This window comes from Xenia sp. Carnegie-2017, unplaced genomic scaffold (assembly GCF_021976095.1).
Source record: "Xenia sp. Carnegie-2017 unplaced genomic scaffold, XeniaSp_v1 HiC_scaffold_19, whole genome shotgun sequence".
Classification (NCBI taxonomy): domain Eukaryota; kingdom Metazoa; phylum Cnidaria; class Anthozoa; order Malacalcyonacea; family Xeniidae; genus Xenia; species Xenia sp. Carnegie-2017.
The window spans coordinates 10,024,922-10,048,738 of record NW_025813481.1 but is presented as its reverse complement, the minus strand read 5'-3'; the positions used below and the strand labels follow the sequence as shown (position 1 = coordinate 10,048,738).

The 23,817-nt window shown below is 34.5% G+C and overlaps 1 protein-coding gene across 1 annotated transcript in view; it reads left to right on the top strand.

Moving 5' to 3' along the window:
• The first annotated feature begins 6,002 nt into the window (after window positions 1–6,002).
• The window catches only part of LOC124438302, a 30,149-nt gene continuing 12,334 nt past the window's right edge, over window positions 6,003–23,817 (top strand). Inside the window, exons 1-9 of the mRNA XM_046988359.1 lie at window positions 6,003–6,250; window positions 6,868–6,961; window positions 9,180–9,482; window positions 9,937–10,148; window positions 13,707–14,496; window positions 16,001–17,455; window positions 18,217–18,524; window positions 19,313–19,400; window positions 21,586–21,690. Coding sequence (XP_046844315.1) covers window positions 6,192–6,250; window positions 6,868–6,961; window positions 9,180–9,482; window positions 9,937–10,148; window positions 13,707–14,496; window positions 16,001–17,455; window positions 18,217–18,524; window positions 19,313–19,400; window positions 21,586–21,690 — 3,414 coding nt within the window. The 5' untranslated portion in view covers window positions 6,003–6,191. The remainder of the gene's footprint in view (window positions 6,251–6,867; window positions 6,962–9,179; window positions 9,483–9,936; window positions 10,149–13,706; window positions 14,497–16,000; window positions 17,456–18,216; window positions 18,525–19,312; window positions 19,401–21,585; window positions 21,691–23,817) is intronic.

Here is a 23,817-nt window from a genome sequence, read left to right as displayed (position 1 = left end):
TAAATTTCTTTACCTACACTTCCAATTAGCTATTTTTGCCTCATGAAGGTATAGACAGAGTATCTTTGTCAGCAAAACCAATGCACTTCAGTTTCCAAGTTTGTAATTTCTATGGAAAATTAATGTAGTTCTGTTCAGTAGTAAATCCAAGGTTGTGCCAAGTAGTTTGCAAATCAGAAATTTCCAGCAAATAGCATCATAGTATTTTGAATTTTTTTTGTAGTTCTTTTAGTTAATAAATTTTCAGTAGATTTATCAGGTAATGATTACATACTTTCCATGGTATATTTTCAGTTGACTTATGTCGTAGGATTAAAGCAAACATTCTCTCGTTACTTTTGGGCATTTTAACAAAAATTTGTCCATTCCAGCAAGAAAAATAGTTGCACCAAACTGTTTTCAAAGAGTCAAACACATAGTAGCATGAAATTATGTGTAAGCTTAACAACTTTGAAAGACCTAATAAAAATGCCGATTGATTTTCACTTTCAAATAGACAAAATGTCATAAAATAGCTTAACTGCTATAGCTAAGATAAGCGTTTCTTTACCGTAAATTTTCTTTATTTTGATGTGTGTGTACTGTGTATTTCACAATATTCAGTCTGAAGCACTATTTTCAAACATGCTGTCAGTATCGTGGTTGTTTTTTTTACTAGTTATTGTTTATATAAAGAGTATGATAAATCAGGAGGGAGTGAATATGGAAAAGTGTTGAAAGTGGAAGTTTTGACCACCAAAATCCATTGAGCTAGATACATGGAACGCTACCTAAAATACAAAACCCTAAGAAGTTTTTGAAGCCGTGATTTTACCCCAGACACGCGAGACTTTACCACAGACACGAGTGTGTAGTCAATCAGTAATTTAGAGAGGTAAACAAAGCGAAACACAATTTTCTTGTAAAAAGGATTATGCAAGTTGACAGAATATTGAAGCTTGCTACAAGGTCAAACCAATTTACGAATTATTTAATAAAGAGGTGTTATAATACGAGGACAAGGTTCGATCGAAAAATAAGTGAAATCGTGACGCTACTCGTTATTTTTCACTGTTCATTTACTTCATTGTCACTTTACAATTCTTCGTCTGTAATTTTTGCATCAAAAACCTCTCCATACACATCCGTTTCCTATTCTTCTGTTGTATTAAACACGAAAGGCATTAAAAGAGTTCAGTGCAAGAAATGGGTGCTTTCTTACACGAACATCTATTTCTTGAGCAACCAACAGTGCATTTACGCACAATTGTAAATATTTAGCACATCGATTCGTGCACAACTGCCATCCATCCAATCGATGGAGATAGACTTATTTTTGTCAATTTTTCATTCATAGTTGGACGGATTTGGTGGGCACAGTGACGATTTCCATATTGCTGCTCGGTAATTGGGACAAATATTGAGATAATTTGATGTATCTCTCCAGACAATATTTATTAGGAGGTAAGTTGTATATAGCCATGTTAATGCCAATGCCAGGCATTGAGTGGTAAATCTTACATTTTACCTCCTCCAGACTCTTGTGAAATTCTTCAGTGCTTACGAAATATTCTCCAAGTTCTTAAAGAACTTTGAAAACTTGGGCATCTTCTGACAGAAGCTTACAACTTAACACTTTGCTCAGTCCATAAAACAAACTGGTTGCGTCAGAGCGTACCAATAAAAACAAATGAATACTAATTATTTTTCAAATTATTAAAAAAACCTAGTAATGACACCAGGTTTTCTTAAAGAGTAGTGCTATTTTTTTGAATTGCCTTGACTTTAGTAGATTCACATACTCACTTGTAAATGCATGGAGTCCAATCGTAGCCTTGTATTTCTTTCAACCCGAAAGAAGTTTTCAAAGGATTGATGACTTGTGCTGCGACCATGAAGAGGCTGATAGACAAGTGTTATTACATCCATCTCATGCAATAACATTTCAGAACATTGTTATCAAAAGTCCCGATACTGATGTTTTTATTTTATTGATATATTTTTGTTTAGATATAAATCTGCCAATTTATTTTTTTACTGGTGCTAAAGAAAATGCTCGTCTCATACATGTTGCCAAAATTATCAAGTTTTTAGTAAAAGTAAATGCGAGGCTATAATTAAATCGCATGCAATCAAAAGAATGACTCTGAAGATGACTACCGCTAAGTTTGTCGAAACGTCAGTCAGCAACAACAAAAACAGTCCTTCTCAGGACTATACCAACCTGGGCGATCTACACTTACAAACATGTAACGATACATTCGTAAATGGATTTGACCTGGTAGCAAGCTTCAATATTCTGTCAACTTGTATAATCTTTTTTACAAGAAATTTGTGTTTTGCTTTGTTTACCTCTCTAAATAAACTGTGAGCCCGTGGCTCAAAATTAAAGCGGTATGGTTTAATTTCATGTAAAAAGGTAGCCTAAACAACAAAACGGGAGTTATCTTCATCGTCAAAATTCTAAAAAACTGCGGGTTTTGGTGAGTGGGAAAAAAGAAATTCAAATTTAGCATGTCGAAAACTATAGAATACCGTTGATAAAATTTAGCACCGCGATGGTGGCTACGAAACTTTATTTCTAAGGACATTTTGATTACACAGGCAACGGACAAGTACTTCAGTTCAATGCCAAATCCACCATTAACGCGATGTTTTTGACAACTGGATCCAGTCCTCTTCATACTTCCAGTTTTTTTACACGTCGATGACTCTACTGGATTCACTGATATGTATATTAGACTGGATAACGCATCTCTTGCGAAAATTGAAGCCGGAAGATCGATCATTTGCTACTGTCTTCATGGGGAGTATTGGTTCCACTTTACTATACTTTTGTACTACAATATCACAATTTTCGCGTTTGTATTCCTTTTAAAAAATTCTGATTAAGGCAAAATTCTTATGACATGTAGAGGAAAACCAGTAGTGAGTTTTAACACTGAAGCTCTGTTTTTTTGGCTTTGTAACGACTGAAAATAAGAAGGCAATTTGTATTGAAATTTGAAAGTTGACGTGGAAATTTCAGCCGTGCGAGCAGGGGCGTAACTTTTGGTGTGGGGGTGCGACACCCCCCCAATTGCTGAAAGCTGTGTTTTTGCAGGGCATATTGCCGTCAAGTGCCAGGGCAGTGTTCAGGAAGTAGAAAAATTGCCATACCATCGAAAACAACTAAATGATTAGTAAGTGGAAATAACAAACCTTCATTTTTGACAATTTTGGCTTAATTCTACAGTGCAACGTGTCTGTAAGATGTGTAAGATGAAGTAAGTATAAATGCAGATACAGATTTCGCTGGATACTGTTAAGATATGCTCTCATATTCTTCCTGTAATTGGTAAATAATTAATTATTGATTATTTTAAGAGATATTTATGTGCAATAATCACAATATTTTTTATAGTTCCTAATAGCTTTCCGTTGATTGTAAATTAACCATATTTAGTAAAGAAACAAATATATCCACACGTAATATCTTGTATAAATAGAAGTAGTTTAACCATTGTACGATAGATCGTAGACCATAGACATTGACGTTGAACATTAAATGTGATCATAACAGTTATCTGTAATATCTCTATTTGTTGGTGTAAGTCAATATATACTAAAGAAGGTAGATGGCTACATCACAAAATCTAACAGATACAATGATTGCAAATGTAAAAACATGCTAATGCTAATTTTTGCATTGTCGAAAGCCGTGAAGCGAGCTTCAATCCAATAATTTCATCGAATTCTATGCGGTTTTGTATATTTGGGCGAGAAAGACTACTTTTCAATGGAAGGTTAGTTATATTTACCGAAGTTTGTAGACCCACAATTACCGAAGGAGAGTTGTGAGTTTATTGTATGCTGTCATAATTTTGATGTTTACTCAGAACATTTCTAATTTAATTGAAATTTCTCTTAAGAGGGAGGCGCAACTAGAATTAAAGATGATAACGTTCAGGAGCCATGCGCAAAAAAAGCAAAACCTCAACGTACACGAATTTTTAGACGAAAGGTTAAATGTAAAGATTGTGGTGCAGAAATGAATGCTGATAATTTTTGAAGCACATTTCAAATAAACACAATGGTATGGCAAAATCCCAAGATGTTGTAGAAGCATCACAAACAACGCTTCATTTTTCTAAGGTTAGTAAAGTGTCACTTACTTATATATGTACATGGTAAATAAAATGAAATTCTTTAGCATGCGTTATAGATCTCTTAGAAAATTGCTGGTTAGTTCTGTATAAGTGCCGTTCAATTTATGTGAAATAATTGATAATTCTTGTTGCACAAAACTTTGTTATTCTGCTCTGTTGCAGAAGCAACTATCTCTGTTATTGTGAAGGACACTCATACCATAAAGTTTCAATGTATTCTTATTTATTTTAGATCCTTCCAACTGCCCCTGTTACATGTGAAAAAAACAAACAAAACTACAGCATCAAGAGGGACTTCATCAAACAACTTCCACCACCGAACAAAACCGAAAAACCTGCCATGTTTGTTTTGAAAAAGGACTACTAATCCTAAAAGGACATAAAAAGAAAATTTTAAATAAACGCTCTAAACTTTTTAGTGCATGCCGTCGTTAATTTAACACCTCGTAACGAATTGTATATACAGTGAATAATAAATAATCTGTCAGTTGTCTGAAGATCGCCCTACTGCGTGAAACTCCGAAAAAATTACAGCTATTGTCTATTTTATATATATATATGTATATATAATTTAATAAATAAAATACATTTCTTAAAATGTTGCTACTCGGGGAGTCTGGGTTCCATGCCAAAGCAATCTTCAGGCAATGTATCGTTTTCTAACGTTAAATACTGTTTAAAAATTTGTTATATCTGAGTATGTAATATCTGAGTATGACGTTGAAATAATTAAATTAATTTTTTAAAATGTTATTTCTAAAGTAATTATATTTTGGTCTTTTTTAGGTTGATGAAGAAGAATCTGTTAACGAACAAGAAGAGAGAGAGAAATCTCACCTGTCATGAGAAACTTGCGTAGCTGAATTAAACATATTGGCTGAAAATGTTAACCACTGCAAAAAAACTGTCACTGAAACGTTGTCCTCAGAAATAGTGTTTACTCAAGAAATTGTAATGCATGTCCTTGTTTTTGTGGGCAACGCCCTTTTGCAGGGCAAATTTTCTCCACACCCCCCCATTACTTCAAGTCTAGTTACGCCCCTGCGTGCGAGGCATTTTGAGAAGATGAATACTTAAATTACAAATTTACAACAAAGTTAGAACAAAGGTATTCATGTCTTCAACATATTCATCGATATTGAAATTGTTCACATAGGAACTGATTGAAAACTTTGCTTCGCTTAATGACAATAGAGGTACTTTAATTCGCATATTTTGATGATGTACGTCTCGTAGAGTTTGATAATAGCGTTTTCAACTTACTATTGTTCATTTAAATGTCTTTCTGATTATTTTAAAATGTCGATCTGTTTTGTTTCTTCACTGTTATAATAAAGACGTAATTTGAAATTATTATGATATTAGCGATGTGAATAACAAAGTGTTGTTACATAAGTAAATTTGTTGCAATCTTCCATAAACGTCATTACAAATGAAATTTTGGTAGCAGTAGTAGGATTCTATAATATTTCTACATTTTTTAAGAATCAGCAGCATCATATAATCTCCAATTTGCTTCAAGACAATGCAGGTCGACCTTGTACCATCTCAATTTTCTATCATTATAATGCCAATAAGACAAACTTTTTAGGATTAAATATCTTTGCCAATTGTTCTGTCCTTTTCACAAAAATTTTGCTCGAATCAAAAGTTTTTAGAACAAATAGAAACGCAAAAACTGTGATTTTGTAATACAAAAGTATAGTAAAGTGGGCTGATACCCCACACGAAGGTTATAATCAGATGAGCCAACTTCCGGCTTCAATCATCTTACTATATTTTATACATAATGCGTTATCCAGTGTAATATACATATCAGTGACTGGATTTAGCAAAACTAGTTCCAGACTCCTAATGCAAACGTGTTTTGAAATTTGAAGTTTTGTTTTCTGTGTGATGATGAAGTCTGTGTACAGCTTTCTTCATTCGATATATTTGTGACCCGTTTTTTTCGTCGAACGACACAATGTTTTATATGAAGCTAATTATTTCTTGCGGTAAAAGAAATATATACAAATATGAATTTATAAATTTATATACTTGAATTTTTACACTGGAGAAATTATGAAGAGACAATGTGCTCTTTGGATCGGAACAATATGGTTTATTGTTGTTATGATAAGGTGAGAGACTTTGCACTATGTTAATAACTGTTTTAAAGTATTATTTTAATTTTTTATTTGATAATTTGTTAACGAACGCCATGTTCTTGCTTTAACATGCTAAGCGATATTGATGAATTGGGGCATCCGTTGAACAATCTGAGAAATTCACAATGTCAGTCAGATGTGTAGTTATGTTCAAAGCATACGTTCATTTTTTAGAATTAGTTTTCCACATGACATCTTTAATAAAGGGTCAGGTGTATTTAGCATTTCTATGTAGCCTACTATAAAATGTATTATAGAAGAGGAACTGACACATAATGCACAGTGGAAAATTTAGTAAAATGAATGTTAGTTTGATTCATATTTGATCTTGCCATCATATTATGCTTAGTTGTTCAAACCTTCCATTTTTAAAATCTAGTTACATATTTAGTATTGTTAAGCTACGATTCATTTCAATAGTATTTCTATTTCAGTGAAATGTCTAAATATTTGTATTATGATCAAGAAAAATGCCGATGACTATAATTCCATTTTAGAGTCATATATGCTTATACCAATGTGATGTTTTAGATATCTGTGCATCACTAATTATATCTGCCCTGAAAATTTTTAATCAACAAATGTATTAGGTTTCCAGAAAATGACAACTTGGTTCAGGCTGAGAAGGAAATTGATGGGCTGAAGAAAAATAGATTGCAGAATGAGGAAATTTCTCAAAAACAGGTATGAAATTTAAAGCAATTTTGCAATTTAAACTCAGGAGTGAAATTTGCTCAGAAAGTTATTTTGACTTTTGACTTACAATATATTATCTAGCGGCATGTGATGGCTTATTTGAGCAAGTTAATGTGGAGTGAAGTTAAAGTTCTTTTTAAAGTGCCTATGTATTTCAGAAATAAAAATTTTACTGTTTAAGTTGTACTTTAATGGTACAGATATTTTAAATTGGCACTGGGATTTTTTTAAGTTTATGCATATTTCTTTTCATTCTCAAGATTTTGAAGTTTTTGTTATTTCCAATTTTATCTAACTTGTGACGTCACATTGCATAATGAGAACTAGAATTATTTAGGTATATTTATTCATATGTCTGTTCTACACGGAAGAGTTCTCTTAATTGTGAAAAGTTACTTCCTATAAAATGCTTCATAGAATTTTCAACCTATGTCAAGTTATCAGGAATTAAATAATATTTGAAACATTGCCTCCACCATTATGCAATGATGTCACAAGTTAGATAAATTAGGAATTAAAACACAAACTTCAATTTTTCAAGAATGAAAAGAAACATGTATAAACTGTTTAGAAAGTACACTGTTATTTTAAAATTTCTTTTCAATGTAAGCACAATTTAATTGGCAACATTTTTGTTTCATAGGCTCTTTATAGATGATGGGGATCGTAAATTTAAATGACATAATTACTTTTTTTCATGGAATTGTGTTTGTTCAGACTTTCTAAAGATATTTAACTTCTTAAGAATTGTGCAATTATCACCAATATCACATAGGTAACATTGTGAAATAACAACTTAAAGTGCATTATTTTTCAACCTAGTCAAAACATTTAATTTGCAAGTGCAAGAAATAAATAGATACATAGATCATCAGAATTATTTATTTCTGTAGAATTTTTTATGCAGTGAGGTAACATGGAAATATTTAAATTGTGCAAACAGATTGTTGAGCTAGTGTGTGTTGGGGCCCAAAACATTGAATATTTTACGATAGAACTAGTCACCTAATAAAGAGTTTAATCTCTTCTCAAAGATTCTAAGTAATAACTGTCAAAATTCAACCTAGTAAGATATTAATTCATTTAAAATAATGTTTGTAATGCAATAAGGAAACTAGTAAAATAGAGACTTTGTCGTAGCGACAAATTTAAAAATCGTTTTGACAAGAGCAAATACCACTGTGAATGGTCAATATTATGACGTAGCTACGTAATTGCGCTTAAAAGAACTGTTTAAAGCAGAACACTAACCGAGCATTTCTAAAAGAACTGTATTTTTTATTTTGCGCTCTTTTCATTTTTTCGCTCATAAAACATGCGACCTTTTTAATTTTACAAAAATAGGTACGAGCGTACACGTGTGTTGTGTGAAATGACATCCTCGCAAATGAATACATGGCAATAAAGTGAAATGAAAAGATGAACAAATTGTAAATTATGTTATGTATATACAAAATCATAAACATAACAATTCAAAAAACAAATTTCACGAGCATCTTAATTTTAAAGACAAAACATACTCTTCCGTAATGTTAGCCATCGCAGCGTTGCCGAATTTACCTACATAAATACAAATAGTTAAGTACATTCGTCCATGGCCCAGTGAATTGTTATTGCATATGTGATAGGCTACCGGAATCTTTCAAAATGACTTGAACATCTTAAATGTTATGAAATGTCTTCTAGATTTACAGGCTGTTTTTCTATTGGCATATGCTTCGTTTTATCTTTGAATGTTATTAATGATGTTTTGCGTCATTAATGATACTTTTGAGTAAAAGAATTGAATTTTAACTGACAGTTTGATTGTCTGTAACCTAGATCTCAATACAATACAAATTGTGCTTTGCCTACACAAAACGTATTTCGCCGTAAACACAAGTCATAAACTTGAAAATTTTATTGATAAATTCATTGCCGTTATGAATGAAAAGTACACAGCGTTTTTGTTTGTCGAAAATTACATTGTTTATGGACATCCATTTCCAACATAGAGATCGATCATATAGATGGAAATACAGATCCTACTTTTTTACAGTATAACATAGTGGTTACCCTGCCAAAAGGGTACCCATAATGGGTGGCCTGTAGAAAAGGCTATCCCGAGTACGAGAGCTTACTTTCAACAAATTTGATACTGCTTATTATTGGTACGTGGTTGCTGTTTTCTGTGCATACTGAGTATTATGTTTACTTTTCCTTACAGGCTGATTATGTCACAGCTCAACAAGAACGCCCTGAAAGTTCATCAATTGAAGAGTACCAAGATACCATGACACCCCACGTTTTACATCAACGTACATTTACTGTACCACCCTTTGTTCTTCTAGCTACGCCTTGTGAAAGTGGACAAGTAATGTCAACACTTTCAGAGCAGAAATCAAAACATGAATCATTGGAGAAAGACAAAATATCATCAGCTTATTTTCACAAGAACGACGATGTAGTGTCAATGGCTTTTTCAAATGCAGATAAAATGTCTGATAATGAAATATCAAGTATGCACCAGGTTAGATCTGACGTAGGTCTTACGATTTTTAAAATATTTATGTCAAATAGTTTTGGTCGTGCACCATATCAGGCCTGTCTACTTGCACGCATGTAAACGCTACTTATGAAGTATATAGACGTAATATCACTTGCGTTCTAGCTTTACCCTTCTGCTAGGGTTGCCATATCTCCATGTAAACAGGCCCTTGGTGGTTTCATTCCACGAACTCCATGATGTTCATTAAACATGGGTTACTTATTTCTCCCTTCATTTCACGTTCAGGCAATTTTTGATTGTAGATCTGCGTCTCTTGTTTTGGTTGTTTTTGCATGTTGTGTTTGCTAGTTTGACAAAAAATGCTTTTGAGTGCCACATTACTATGATATTTTCGCGTTTGTTCAATATTTGATACATGAAACGAGTATCGAAGATATTAAAGGAATGAATGAATGTCTGTTGTATTTGTTTTTAGGTGAATAAGGAGGCAGATTATTTAGAACAGCTTGTTAATACATTGGAGCGGACTAAACCCAATAGCCAGAATGGCGATTTTAGGACGGGGACTTCAGTTGTTGTTGACATTCTTACTGGATCTCAAAAAACTGGTTACGAAGACAGCAATGTGGGCTCATTCCATGCAGCAGATTTGTGGCAATATGAAAAGGAAGTGGAAGAACCATCAAAGTAATTGTTTTATTAATTTTTATTGTGAATAGCAGCTGTGCGTGCGTAAATAACCACTATGCTATCAAAAAAGTATCTTTACATGTGTTTACTGACGTTTCAGTATTTACTGACGTTTCGACAACCTTAGGGTGTGGTGTTTGTGACGAGGGTTTTTGTACAAGTAAGTGCCAGATCAAGTGGATTACTGGTGAACAGTTATTTTACGTTAAAAGACACTAGTACACAGTTGTTGGATATTTGCATAGTGTTCAGTTTTTAATGAAGTTTTCAGTGGATTGTAGCTTGTGTTTTGATTTGCTTGTAAGTGGTTGAAGTATGTCAGTGAAGTAAGTGGTTGAAGTATGTCGCATGGGTCTTTGATTTACTATATAAGTTTATTATATAAGTTATTATGTAAGCTCGTATATGTACCTTCCTCATAAATATCCGACAGCATGGAATGTTTATGTTTTTGTGAAAACAAACTTGTATAGCAAAAGAGATGACCTCTTTAGCTCATTATTTTTATTATTTTGTTTTTCATATCATAATAATAAGAAATGATTGAGTGCTCTTCAAATTCAATTGCAAATTCATATTGCATTTTTGTGAAATGAGTGCAGTTAATGCTGCACTCAATTCGCTGCCAGTTAAAACAAAAGCCAATGAAACAGCGTGTTTTTCTCCGTGATGAATCATACGCTTAACAATGTTCAACTAATTAAATTCAATGTTTCCAACAATGGGAAAGTATAATTTTGACTGGTATTTTTATTTAAGTATTTACTAGATCATTTCTGATTGTTACGAGCTTAGCAATAGAACGCTAACCCCTTTATTTTTCTGCTGTGTAAATATTTAAGCTAAAAAACACAATGGCCAAGGCATTACGGTGTAGCTTTTAAGGAGGCACCCTACAGTTCACCCGAGATTCGTGTGTTTTACGTAACCTTCACTTATAACATTATTTGATCAAACACACTCAAACTTTGGAAATATGAACTTTACCGAAATATTGAAGAATGCCAGTAAAGTCTAAAAGTCATTTACTTCCTCGACATCACGTTCAATCTAAAGAATTCTTCCCGTCGACCTTACACTAAGCCCAACACCTCTTTGCAATACATCCACCACGAAAGCAACCACCCACCAAGCATTACAAAGAACATTCCCGATACCATTAACAAACGCCTTCATCCTTATTATCCGACAAAGCATCATTCGACCATTCACTGTTTCGTCCGGTTTCTTGTTGTTTTTGTCGGTTTGTGTTTTGTTTTGTATTTTGTTTATAGTTTTGTTTATGAAGTTTTTAGGGTAACTGTTTTTAATAAATGTGGAGTATAAGTAGTTCTGTTTTCTTGGCTTCTTCAGTGTTACAATGAGTGTTTATCCTGTTAAAAAGTGTTCGAATGCAGCTTATTTTGTGTTGTGTTGGGTGATTGCTGTTGAAATCGAGTATTTGGTCTGTGTGGGTGGTTTTGCGGTATACTTGTGGGTGGTTTGCGGTAAATCTGTTCTGGTTAGTAGGATGTCGAGGAAGTAAGTTGTTTGTCGTGTTCTTCGCTTTTAGTGAAGGTTATGTTCTTTGCGGTATTGTTTATGGTGGGTAGGATTTGTTCAGTTTTGTCTTTCTTGACTATGGCAAAGATGTCGTCTACATATCTTTTCCATAGTCTGATGTATGTGTTGTTTGTTACTGATTGTGTTTCGAGGTGTTGCTTGACGGCTTCTGCGAGAAAGGTGGATAATGGTGACCCTATTGGTCTGCCTGAAATTTGTCTGTAGTATGTGTTTTGGAAAGCGAATTCAATGGAGAGGCAAAGGTTGAGTAAGTCTAGGATGTCATTTTTGTCTAGTTGTGTTGTAGCTTGCCAAGTTTTGTCGTTTGTGTCGTTTGTGGCAGAGGTTATTGGCTATTTTGTGACGAACGTCTTCTTTCGTTTGGTCTATTAATTTGGTGTACTTTGAAACGGATTCCAGGTCTTGATTTATAATCAAGATCTTACAAACAATTCCATCCCAACACAAACGAATTTGTCACAAACATCTCGAGCAAACCACTAACCGATGGGCAAACTAAAATCCTAAAGAAAAGATTATATTAAAACTTTAAAGACGCGAACAAACTTGACTACGTTGCCGACCTGAAATCAGCTTCAAAGTACACCAAATTAATAGACTAAACGAAAGAAGACATTCGTCACAAAATAAGCAATAACCTCTGCCACAAACCACCAGTCACCCTAAACAACGAAGAACTACGAGCAATTAAAAACCTACAAAACGACGACCAAATGATCATATTACGAGCTGACAAAGTACGCAAAACAGTTATCATGGACAGATCAGAATACATCAACAAAGCCAAAACCCTCCTACGAGACACCACCACCTACAAACCTCTCCACGCAGACCCCAGCAAAACGACCACCAACCGCATCAACCAGAAACTGAAACAACTAAAAGACAAAAAGAAACTGACCGAAAACGATTACAGAAGAATCCGACCCAATGTGCATCCACCGCCAAATTCTACGGGCTACCAAAACTTCACATCGCTTCCAGGATCACTTACGTATGAACTTTTGAAAAATCTTTGTAACATTCTCTATCCATTAGTCAAAAATTCACCACACACCATCTGAAATGCCACCACTTTCCTCGCCAGTATTGAAAACATTAAACTACGACCACACGAACTTATGATATTCTACGACGTGACATCACTAAACATATCACATTCATACCACTAGACATAGCCAAACAAATCACAAACGAACTCCTCCCAAACGACAAAACTAGGCATGCTACAACACAACTAGACAGAAATGACATCCTAGACTTACTCAACCTTTGCCTCCATCGAATTCGCCTTCCAAAACACAAACTACAGACAAATTTCAGGCACACCAATAGGGTCAGCATTATCCACCTTTCTCTTTTTAACAGGATAAACACTCAATGTAACACTGAAGAAGCCAAGAAAATAGAACGCAACTGCTTATACTCCACATTTATTAAAAACAGTTAGCCTAAAAACTTCATAAACAAAACTATAAACAAAATACAAAACAAATCACAAACCGACAAAAGCAACAAGAAGGACGAAACAGTAAAAATCATCACATTACTATACATAGACGGATCATCAGAAATGGCTGCCAGACTTCTTCGACCATTTAACATTAACGTCGCCCACAAACTTACACAAAAACGCAAATCATGTTTCACCAAACATAAAGACGAAACAACAATTTATGATACAACTGACGCGATCTACATGATACCATGGTCAAAGCAATACATTGGACAAACATCAAAGAAAATCGAAACAAGACTCACAGAGCACAAAAACGCTATAAAACGACAAAATCCCAACTCACTACCGACCGAACATACCCACGGAAACAACCACACATTCGACTGGACCGAGACTAAAGTTCACAGTGAATATTGAAAGTATTTTGTGTAGAAATTGAATAGTATAGCAGGAATAATATATATTTTATTGTGCTGCATTCTGTGGTTAATTTTACTTTTTATGTAATGTTTTATTTATGTAATTTATCGTAGGGAATCGTCATCCGCACGTCGCGATATCTCAGAACCCACAGTTGGTGAAGACAAATTACACTTCGCCAAAAAATTATCATCAAATGAAAAAAATTCAAGTAACCCCTTAACAGCTAATGAAGACAATGTAAACTCTCTTAGTAAGGGAAGTGTTCAACGAATTGGACATGAAGACTATTCACCTTTAGAAACAATGGATGCTAGAAATGTTCCAGAGAATGTTAATAATGTTGAAGAAAACGAGAATCCATTGTCTGATGGTAGCACAAAAGATGATATTGAAGTCTTGCAGAGTAAAAACGAACATGCTCGCGATGATATGCCATCTTTCAATGAGTGGAGTCAAAAATTCTTAGCTCAAGAAGAAGAAAAGAAAGTTGCTCACATTAACGATAAAGGAACTGCAGAAGATGGAAGTCAACCAAAGAAAAAGAACATTGATCGCAAACAAAACAATTATGCGTCCGTTGATTGCGGGGCAATAATCTCTGAAACAAACCCAGAGGCGCAAAACTCTCATTCTGTTCTTCTCGAGAACAAGGACTTATATATGCTGAACCCGTGCAGTGCTAAAATTTGGTTCGTTGTTGAGTTGTGTGATCACATCCTCGTGACATCGTTACAACTGGCTAATTTTGAGATGTTTTCGTCAACAATTTCAAAATTTCAAGTGTCTTTTAGCACACGATATCCCACTAGAGAATGGAAAAAACTTCAGGTGTTTGACGCTAAACCTGAGAAAACTATACAAACTTTTGCTCTCGATCCAATTTTTGCAAAGTACATAAAGGTCAGTTTTTCCTTATAATGAATGAATGAATGAATGAATGAATGAATGAATGAATGAATGAATGAATGAATGAATGAATGAATGAATGAATGAATGAATGAATGAATGAATGAATGAATGAATGAATGAATGAATGAATGAATGAATGAATGAATGAATGAATGAATGAATGAATGAATGAATGAATGAATGAATGAATGAATGAAAGAATGAATGAATGAATGAATGAATGAATGAATGAATGAATGAATGAATGAATGAATGAATGAATGAATGAATGAATGAAAATGAATGAATGGAATGAATGAATGAATGAATGAATGAATGAATGAATGAATGAATGAATGAATGAATGAATGAATGAATGAATGAATGAATGAATGAATGAATGAATGAATGAATGAATGAATGAATGAATGAATGAATGAATGAATGAATGAATGAATGAATGAATGAATGAATGAATGAATGAATGAATGAATGAATGAATGAATGAATGAATGAAGGAATGAATGAATGAATGAATGAATGAATGAATGAATGAATGAATGAAGAACGAACTCGGTATTTCGTCGTCAAAATATTATTCATATTATTTCTTGCATATATTAATTTTCTTAAAAAACAGGCGTAGCAGGCATTTTCTCGAAGTTGTGCAGACCCTTTCTGCTTTTAGAAGTTTAAGTTTTGCGCAGGCTGCACCAGTAAATACACTGTGGACAAAAGCCCCATCTCCGAGGAAAGGTTTTTTCACTATTATCTTCCCAAAAAAGAACTTGAACGCCATTTTGTAGTGGCCATAATCTCAATTCTCAAACATGGGAATATTAGCAGCTCTTGCAGCTACCTGGCAACACCTCGTGTATAGAGTGAGGCTTAAAATATGAAGTGTCAACGCCTGCTTTGAACAAAGCAGTTTCAGTCAAATCGGCTGATAGTATCTTTATTAGTTGCACCATGTGTTTTCGTGTCGAAAAACAGCAACGTTTCGATAATTTAACTTCCTAAGTGATCACATTTAATAGAAGTAACTATCAAACAACTTGGCACGCTGTTGAATTTTACTTCTATATTTATTAAATGATAAATTAACTGCTTATATAAGTTCAAGCTGGAAAGATAGACCTAACAAGACGTACGCAATATGTAGATATTGGCCATAAAACATTTTTTAGTTCAAAGCTGTATCACGATTGTAAAACTTGTCGATTGAGTGACTGATTTTATTGAACGAGATTTCTGGTGGAAGGGTGAAAGGAAGTCTTCGACCACAATATGCTTTTGAAACAAGTGAGATATTTTGCATGGGGAACTACATTTAATACGATTTTTCTAACCAAAGTTGTTTAAAACCTTCACAGTTACTTCCAGATCGATGTTCCCCATGCAGAAATTTAGTTTTCTTATGAGCATTATTGGCGACTTGCTTTGCATGGTAATTTATATTTGTCATATTTTCAGGACTGATTAACAGCAATCGAACACTGCTTATTCCTTTTTGCAGATAGAACAGTTAAGTTATCATGGTTCAGAGCACTATTGCCCTTGGAGTTTACTTCGTGTGTTTGGCAACAGCATGGTGGAGGAGTATGTAGAGCTTGAGTCAGCTCCAGAGGATGGTCATGGGCTCGATGTAGACGCCACCCAATCGTCAAATGTCAATGGAAGTCGAAGTAAGCAAAGCGAAGGTATTCTCAAAAGTGCTACTGATGCTGTGCTGAAGTTTGTTACAGAAACGGCAAAGAAGCTTGTACATGCAAAAGAAGAAAGCAACTCGACACATATTTGTACAAATGCATCAAACTATACCAAAGACAATTGCAGTGAACATGTTCAATCAAAAACTATTGTGGAACTTATTCCGCGCGAACGCTACGAATCCAGTTGCCGTGAAAATGATGTGAATAGGAAAATATGTGTTTCTAGTAAAATGTGCTGTTTTTGTGGAAGATCTTGTTATTCTTACTCAAGCTTTTTGGATATATTTTTTAAGATGTCTGTAAGACTGTTCAAAGGACAAAATTGTTATTTTCAAGCTGTAAGAAAAACAAGAATTGGCAATTTCTCGGGGAATGAGCGTTTGCATTTGACTAGTATTAGAAAGTTGAGGAATTTTGTTGATGGAGTCGCAATCTCCAATACAAGTTTGATGAACGCAACTAATGAAACAAGTATTGAAGAAAAAGCAATTAATGTATCTTTGATGTCAAAAGGCGCCGAAATAAATGGCGCGAATGGTGAAAATAAAAAAGAATTAAGGGTGAATAACAGTATCATAAATGATGATGGGACATCCAAAATCGATATTTATTTCGAACGAAGTTTGTCCTCCGATTCGTCTACTATTTTGGATAACTCCCCCTCCACTACGAATATTGCAAAATCTACCATGGCAAATTCTGATATCTATGAGCAAACTGTGTCGTCTGTTACGCCGCTAGCACAACCACCTTTAGCTGAAATAAAGAAACGTCATTCAATAAACGAATTTCCGAAACAGAAATCATCTTCACAATCTTTTCACAAAATAAATCCTAGTAAAACCAATGAATCTGACATAAATCTATTTGAACATTCCATTCCATTTTCTTCATCAAGAGTTGAATATCATGCATCTGTGTCAATTACCCCGCCAGAGGTGCATGCAACTTTGGAGATTAAAAACTCGGTCAAAGTTGGCAAATTTGATGGTAGCGATGTGTTTGATGAAAATGATCAGGCACTAGCATTATCTGTGATCGAGAAAGAGCGAAATGTTGATCATGAAAGGTCGGAAATAATGAGTAACGATGAGGGAGAGGTGCCTAACTCACACGTTGATGTACTTAAGATAACATTGACTGATGCGGAGACGAAGGAAGGGACTGCAGAACCTGAAAGTGTAATTCTTCAAGATGGTGGAAAAGAAAAAGAGAACAACATTGTGGACCTAAAGAAGACGGAAGGGGAAAAACTTGAGGTGAGACCTAGAAACAACTTAATTGCGCTTTACCCGCAATCTAGCGGTTGCATAACATAAACTTGTAGACTTTTTTGCTTTACGAAAAAATTCTTATTTTAAATGCTTCTTGAACGAATTCCTAAAGAATAAATTTTATCAATCTAATTGCCTCTAAGGTATTTGGACAAGTTAATATACCGAAAAATAAGTTGTAGTAATTTATTTTGACGTACTGTTCATCTCTTACTGAATGGAGTTCCTGCCAGTAGATACTTCACTAACATTACATAATACATGAAGTATTGCTTTAGTTTTGAAAAATGGCGAATAATTTGCACTGTGTTCCATGTGGAAACAAACATAATAAACTTTGCTCATCTTGTAGTTTATACACCAACAGCGAAAAAAAATCGCAAGATAAATCTTGCGGCAGTAGTGTTTCCTGCGCATTTGCTCAACAATTAAGTCGATCATATCCTTGGACAAATTATGTAAACGAAAATACTTTAGGTTCGTGTATTATGATTCTTATGATTATACTTATTTCAAATAATTATGCCACGAACATACCTTGTACTAAAGTCAACGAAGAAAAAACCAATAAAGCGAAAAAAGATGAAAATGTAAATATGTCACTGGGAATAATGCAATTTTGTGAACAATCAACACTGAAAATGCCTACGAAACGCTTACTAAACTAAATTGTCAGAAATGATAACATTGACTTTTAAATGTTTTATTTTTCTTCGCATTGTGTTATATCTTTCAATTGGATTTAGGTTAAATTTTCTGTAAGCGAAATTCCTTATCAAGAAAAGAAAACGAGTGGGGCATCCTTTGCCACGGATGAAGAAAAAAGTCCAGTTGGGTCTAGTTTAAGCTATGTAAACGATTATGACCACATGATCCATTCAAAACATTGGAAAATGACTGAGAAAGAAATATCAACTTCCGAACAAGCTACTATCGAAAATGGTCATGGTCACGAAACGAGAGAATCTATATTTGTTATGTTGAGTCGTAAAATTAGAGCATTAGAGCAGAATGTGACAATGACGAATTTGTTCTTGGAAGAGCTTAGCCAAAGGTTTGTCTGTTGAGCATTTGATAAAATTAATTCATTTTGCTCTTGTTATGAAAATTAATATAATTGAATAACTGGCTCTTTGTTCAGGTGGTTCGCAGAATAGATAGTGATGTTTCGTGTTATTTTGTGAATTTATTATAAAAAGGCAAACATGGCTAGTATTTCGTCAGGCTGCAATTTGCGAAACGAGCTTAAACGATTTTAGTACTTCTGAAAGTAATGTGGTATGTCTTTATCTTGAACTTTCTTCTAGTATTGTTGACCGATTGGCTTATCTAATATCAAATAATACTGCCCATAACAACGAATCATAAAATTTGTGCTATATGGCCATTTATTCACTACGTTCTCAAAATGTCCCCAACATGTAACTTTAATACTCCTTGCGCGTAAATGTGCAACTCCCTCATCTCCCCCCTTCTGTGTCTACACAATGTCATTATATGATCCAAAACTGCGCATTTATGAGCATACTCAAATGTTATTAAGTAATGAGAATGGGAATCTACCCTATGTAAAATTGTGAAGTGGTTGAGTAGGAATTTAATAGCCCGACCAAGTTGCTGAAGCATGGAATCTTCAACGACTTATTTTTGAAGTTTTGATTGAATAAATTGAAAAAATTTGGAAAAGATTGGTCCTGCTGAGCCCGTGTACACGAATAAAAATTTTGTAATTTTCTAGACCGAACAATTTTGGCGAACCTAACCATTTGCGTCGATTACCTGTGCTTGCAAATTATTTTTGCCACATATTTTGATTGATTTATTAATTCTGACATTTTTAAGATATCGGAAATCATTGGATGAAATGCAGAAGAAAGTGGAAAAAAGATTGAATGCCTTTTCAAAAGATTACCAATTTCTCACGGAAGTGGTATGAACTAAAAATTCCTTTATTTTGACAGTGTTGTTAGTGCAAATTTACTTTGACTAAATGCAGTATTTTGAATATTGGTGAAAATTAAAACGACTCAATCATGTTTAGTGTAGACTTTCCAGGGGTGGTTAACAATAACGGTCGTAGTTATTTAGCTGTGTAATATCAGTGCTTTACATGTTTGTAAATGTCGATCGTCCAGGTTGGTATAGTCCTGAGAAGGACTGTTTTTGTTGTTGTTGACTGACGTTTCGACAACCCAAGCGGTAGTCATCTTCAGAGTCAAATGAGGAGTAACTGTAATTAATGCCTTCCTAACAGAAGTTTTTACAGTGAATAAAATATTGAATACGAGTGAGGAAATTGTCAATAACTGCATTGCAGTTATTTAATAAAGCGTTAAGTATTCAATTCGAGGGTTTCTCAATAGTTGATATAAGTACTATCGACAAGCAAGTAGACATTAAGTAAATGGTTTGAGCCCGGGAGTATCGTTACATGTTTGTAAATGATGATCGTCCAGGTTAATAAAGTCCTGAGAAGGACTGTTTTTGTTGTTGTTGACTGACGTTTCGACAACCTTAGCGGTAGTCATCTTCAGAGTCAAATGAGGAGTAAACGTCAGGTTAGCCGTATTTGTTATCTGGTTCTTACGTCATTGTATTGTGTGTACAGGAAATGTGTATTGTCATTGTGAATTAGTGTGAAGTGAAATATTCAGTTTTGTTCTTGTTGTTTGATGTAATAGTTGATTCGTCTGTGACAGTCGTTTATCCGTGCTCGTATCAGTCGTCTGCTGGTGGATTTGACAATCTGAATAGCCTCTTGTGTGTTCAACGGGGACTTAATTCTAATTCCTGCCGGAACGAGACCAAAATCCTTGCAGCGGTGGTTGAACCAGAGTTGTTGGCGTATGCGTCTGACGTTGCTTGCACAACGTATGTAATCGTTAACAAGTTGTTCGCTCTGTCGTCCAAATGATCGTAATAAAGTAAATGGTTTGAACTTAGAGTATCCCATGTTTGTAAATGATGATCGTCCAGGTTAATAAAGTGAGAAGGACTGTTTTGTTGTTGTTGACGACGTTTCGACAACCTTAGCGGTAGTCATCTTCAGAGTCAAATGAGGAGTAAACGTCAGGTTAGCCGTATTTGTTTCTGGTTCGTCATTGTATTGTGTGTACAGGAAATGTGTATTGTCATTGTGAATTAGTGTGAAGTGAAATATTCAGTTTGTTCTTGTTGTTTGATGTAATAGTTGATTCGTCTGTGACAGTCGTTTATCCGTGCTCGTATCAGTCGTCTGCTGGTGGATTTGACAATCTGAATAGCCTCTGTGTGTTCAACGGGGACTTAATTCTAATTCCGCCGGAACGAGACCAAAATCCTTGCAGCGGTGGTTGAACCAGAGTTGTTGGCGTATGCGTCTGACGTTGCTTGCACAACGTATGTAATCGTTAGCAAGTTGTTCGCTCTGTCGTCCAAATGATCGTAATAAAGTAACCGGTAGGACTTAGAATTAAGTCCCCGTTGAACACACAAGAGGCTATTCAGATTGTCAAATCCACCAGCAGACGACTGATACGAGCACGGATTAACGACTGTCACAGACGAATCAACTATTACATCAAACAACAAGAACAAAGACTGAATATTTCACTTCACACTAATTCACAATGACAATACACATTTCCTGTACACACAATACAATGATGTAAGAACCAGATAACAAATACGGCTAACCTGACGTTTACTCCTCATTTGACTCTGAAGATGACTACCGCTAAGGTTGTCGAAACGTCAGTCAACAACAACAAAAACAGTCTTTCTCAGGACTTTATTAACATGGACGATCATCATTTATAAACATGTAGCAAGTAGACATTGTTGCACTGTTTGTCCTATTATTTATCTTAACTTTCAAAGCGACTGATATAAACTTACTCTTCATCAAATATCAATGTTTTAGGCAAGGAGGCAGACATATAGTTGAGGCGGAGGTGTTAATATTTACATCAATGTACATGTTGTACTTTATTAGATTTTACTGATTGAAATCATATGTGATAACGGATTATAACCAATGAATATATAACATTGACTTCCCATGTACGTTTGATTAATGCAAGATAAACAAAAAACTTTTCACTATTTACAAATGAGCATAATATTTTTTTCTGTAGAATTCATCCCAAAATTTTACTATCTATACTTTGGCTTCCAAAATCAAATATCTTGAAGAAAAATTGAATAATGTGACGTCGCGTTTGAACGTAATGAATGAAGAGGTCAGTGCAAATTTGTTTATAAGCACTTGGTGTATAGAGTGTGTGTGCGTTTCGCGTAGTCATGTATTACTCTGGGTACCCCTGTACTGGAATTCTAAATTCGCCATTGTTTTTTTTTGTTTTTCTTCGTTGTTGAGATTTGTCAATTCCACAGGTACTTGTGGTGCATAATAAAAATAGGCCAATAACTACAAGGTGAAATAGTTGGAATGTTATTAAACAAAAAGAACGATAGCACAACGCTATATCTAACAACTACAAACAATAACGACCTTATCTAACAACATTTGAGAAATTAACCTTCCACTCCTCTTCCTTGTAAACGAGACAAGTCTTCTCAAAAGCAAAGAACCTTGTACGCTACAAGTCCTGGGATTGTGACCGGTATAGCAGAGTTAAAAGGTGAAAGGTTTATCATAGATTAATCAACTGAATATTCCTGCTCATTTTTATTTGGAAGCATGTTGAACAGTTCATATGGACAAAGCTCGAATTCCATATTAAATATCAGTAAAATAATCCGGTGTTAATGTTAGACAATACATCATTGCCCTTCAGTGAAAGGCATCCCGCTTTCCACTGGAAAAGAATGAATCTAACATCGATGTTAAACATAGATTGTTACAAGCATCCCGCTTGCCGATATGTATAAATGTAATCACAAGGTGAAATAGTTGGAATGTTATTAAACAAAAAGAACGATAACACAACGCTATATCCAACAACTACAAACAATAAAGACCTTATCTAACGACATTTGAGAAATTAACCTCCACTCCTCTGAGCTTTGTCCATATGAACTGTTCAACATGCTTCCAAACAAAAATGAGCAGGAATATTCAGTTTATTAATCTATGATGAATCTTTCACCTTTTAACTCTGCTATAGCGGTCACCAGCCCGGAACTTGTAGCGTATAAGACTCTGCTTTTGAGTAGACTTGTCTCGTTTAAGAAGAGTGGAAGGTTAATTTCTCAAATGTTGTTAGATAAGGTCGTTATTGTTTGTAGGCCAATAACTGTTGAAATTTTGTCAAGTATGACTTAACGAAATATTGTCGGCACTTTGCCATGATATTTAAAAGTTTACGAGTTAGTACAGCAACATAAAGCAATTTGTGCTATGAAAACATGCAATACAATTATACCAACAAACAAATAGTGAGGGCTTGTATTAATCCGTAAAATGAAAAGTTATTAATTTAGGGAAGTAGAAGTTAAATCGTATTCGGCGAAGCGGACGGTCCCTCGAACGGGCCAGCAGTATGCATATTTGAATACATGTATCATATTCCCAAATTTACCACGAACGTTCAATTACTTTGTCAGATCAGCTAATAAACTTAATTGATGTTATGGAGGAACAATACCAGAAATTATCTCAAATTTCTGATGTAAGTAACGAGAGAACTTTTGCACTTGTCACTCCAACTACATTGCCAAGTACAGGGGGGAAGACCTGCTTTCAAAATGAGTAAAACTCAAATTGAGGAACTGAGGAGCACAGGAATGAATTGGAAGTCTGTTGCAAAGTTTCTTTGAGTATCAGATCAAACCCTATACAGACGGAGAGTAGAATTTGGTATTGTTCCAAGCTTTTCCGACATAAGTGATGATGAATTGGATGTACAAATACAGGATGTTTTGCAATTAAGTCCCTATGTTGGTGAATCGTATGTATGGGGTGGCTTAAAGGGTAGAAGTATTCATGTTCAAAGGGCTCGGGTAAGACAAAGACAGATGAAACAACTATTTTAAACTATGAAAGCTATGGGCTGATTATGATGCACTCTTGATGGAATTGAGCAATAATAATGTTGTTGTTCCAGCTACAGAGATTGACCTTAGTGAGGATCAAATTATCTACCTCCAACAAAATGTTGTTCCTTTAGAAGATGATGGAAATAATGGGATTGAACATTATGTAAAAGCAGTTGATATTATCAGATCGTTTCTCAATGCTGACTAAGTCAAGTCAGAGTAGGTCAAAATAAATTACAGAAACTCATTCTAACATTAAAACCCTTTTATAGAAATATTGTTTGTTGGAAATTTCTAAAGAATATTTTAAGGCTGAATTACATCCAATAGGATTAGCTCTGAAGAACGTATTATTCTGACCTACACTG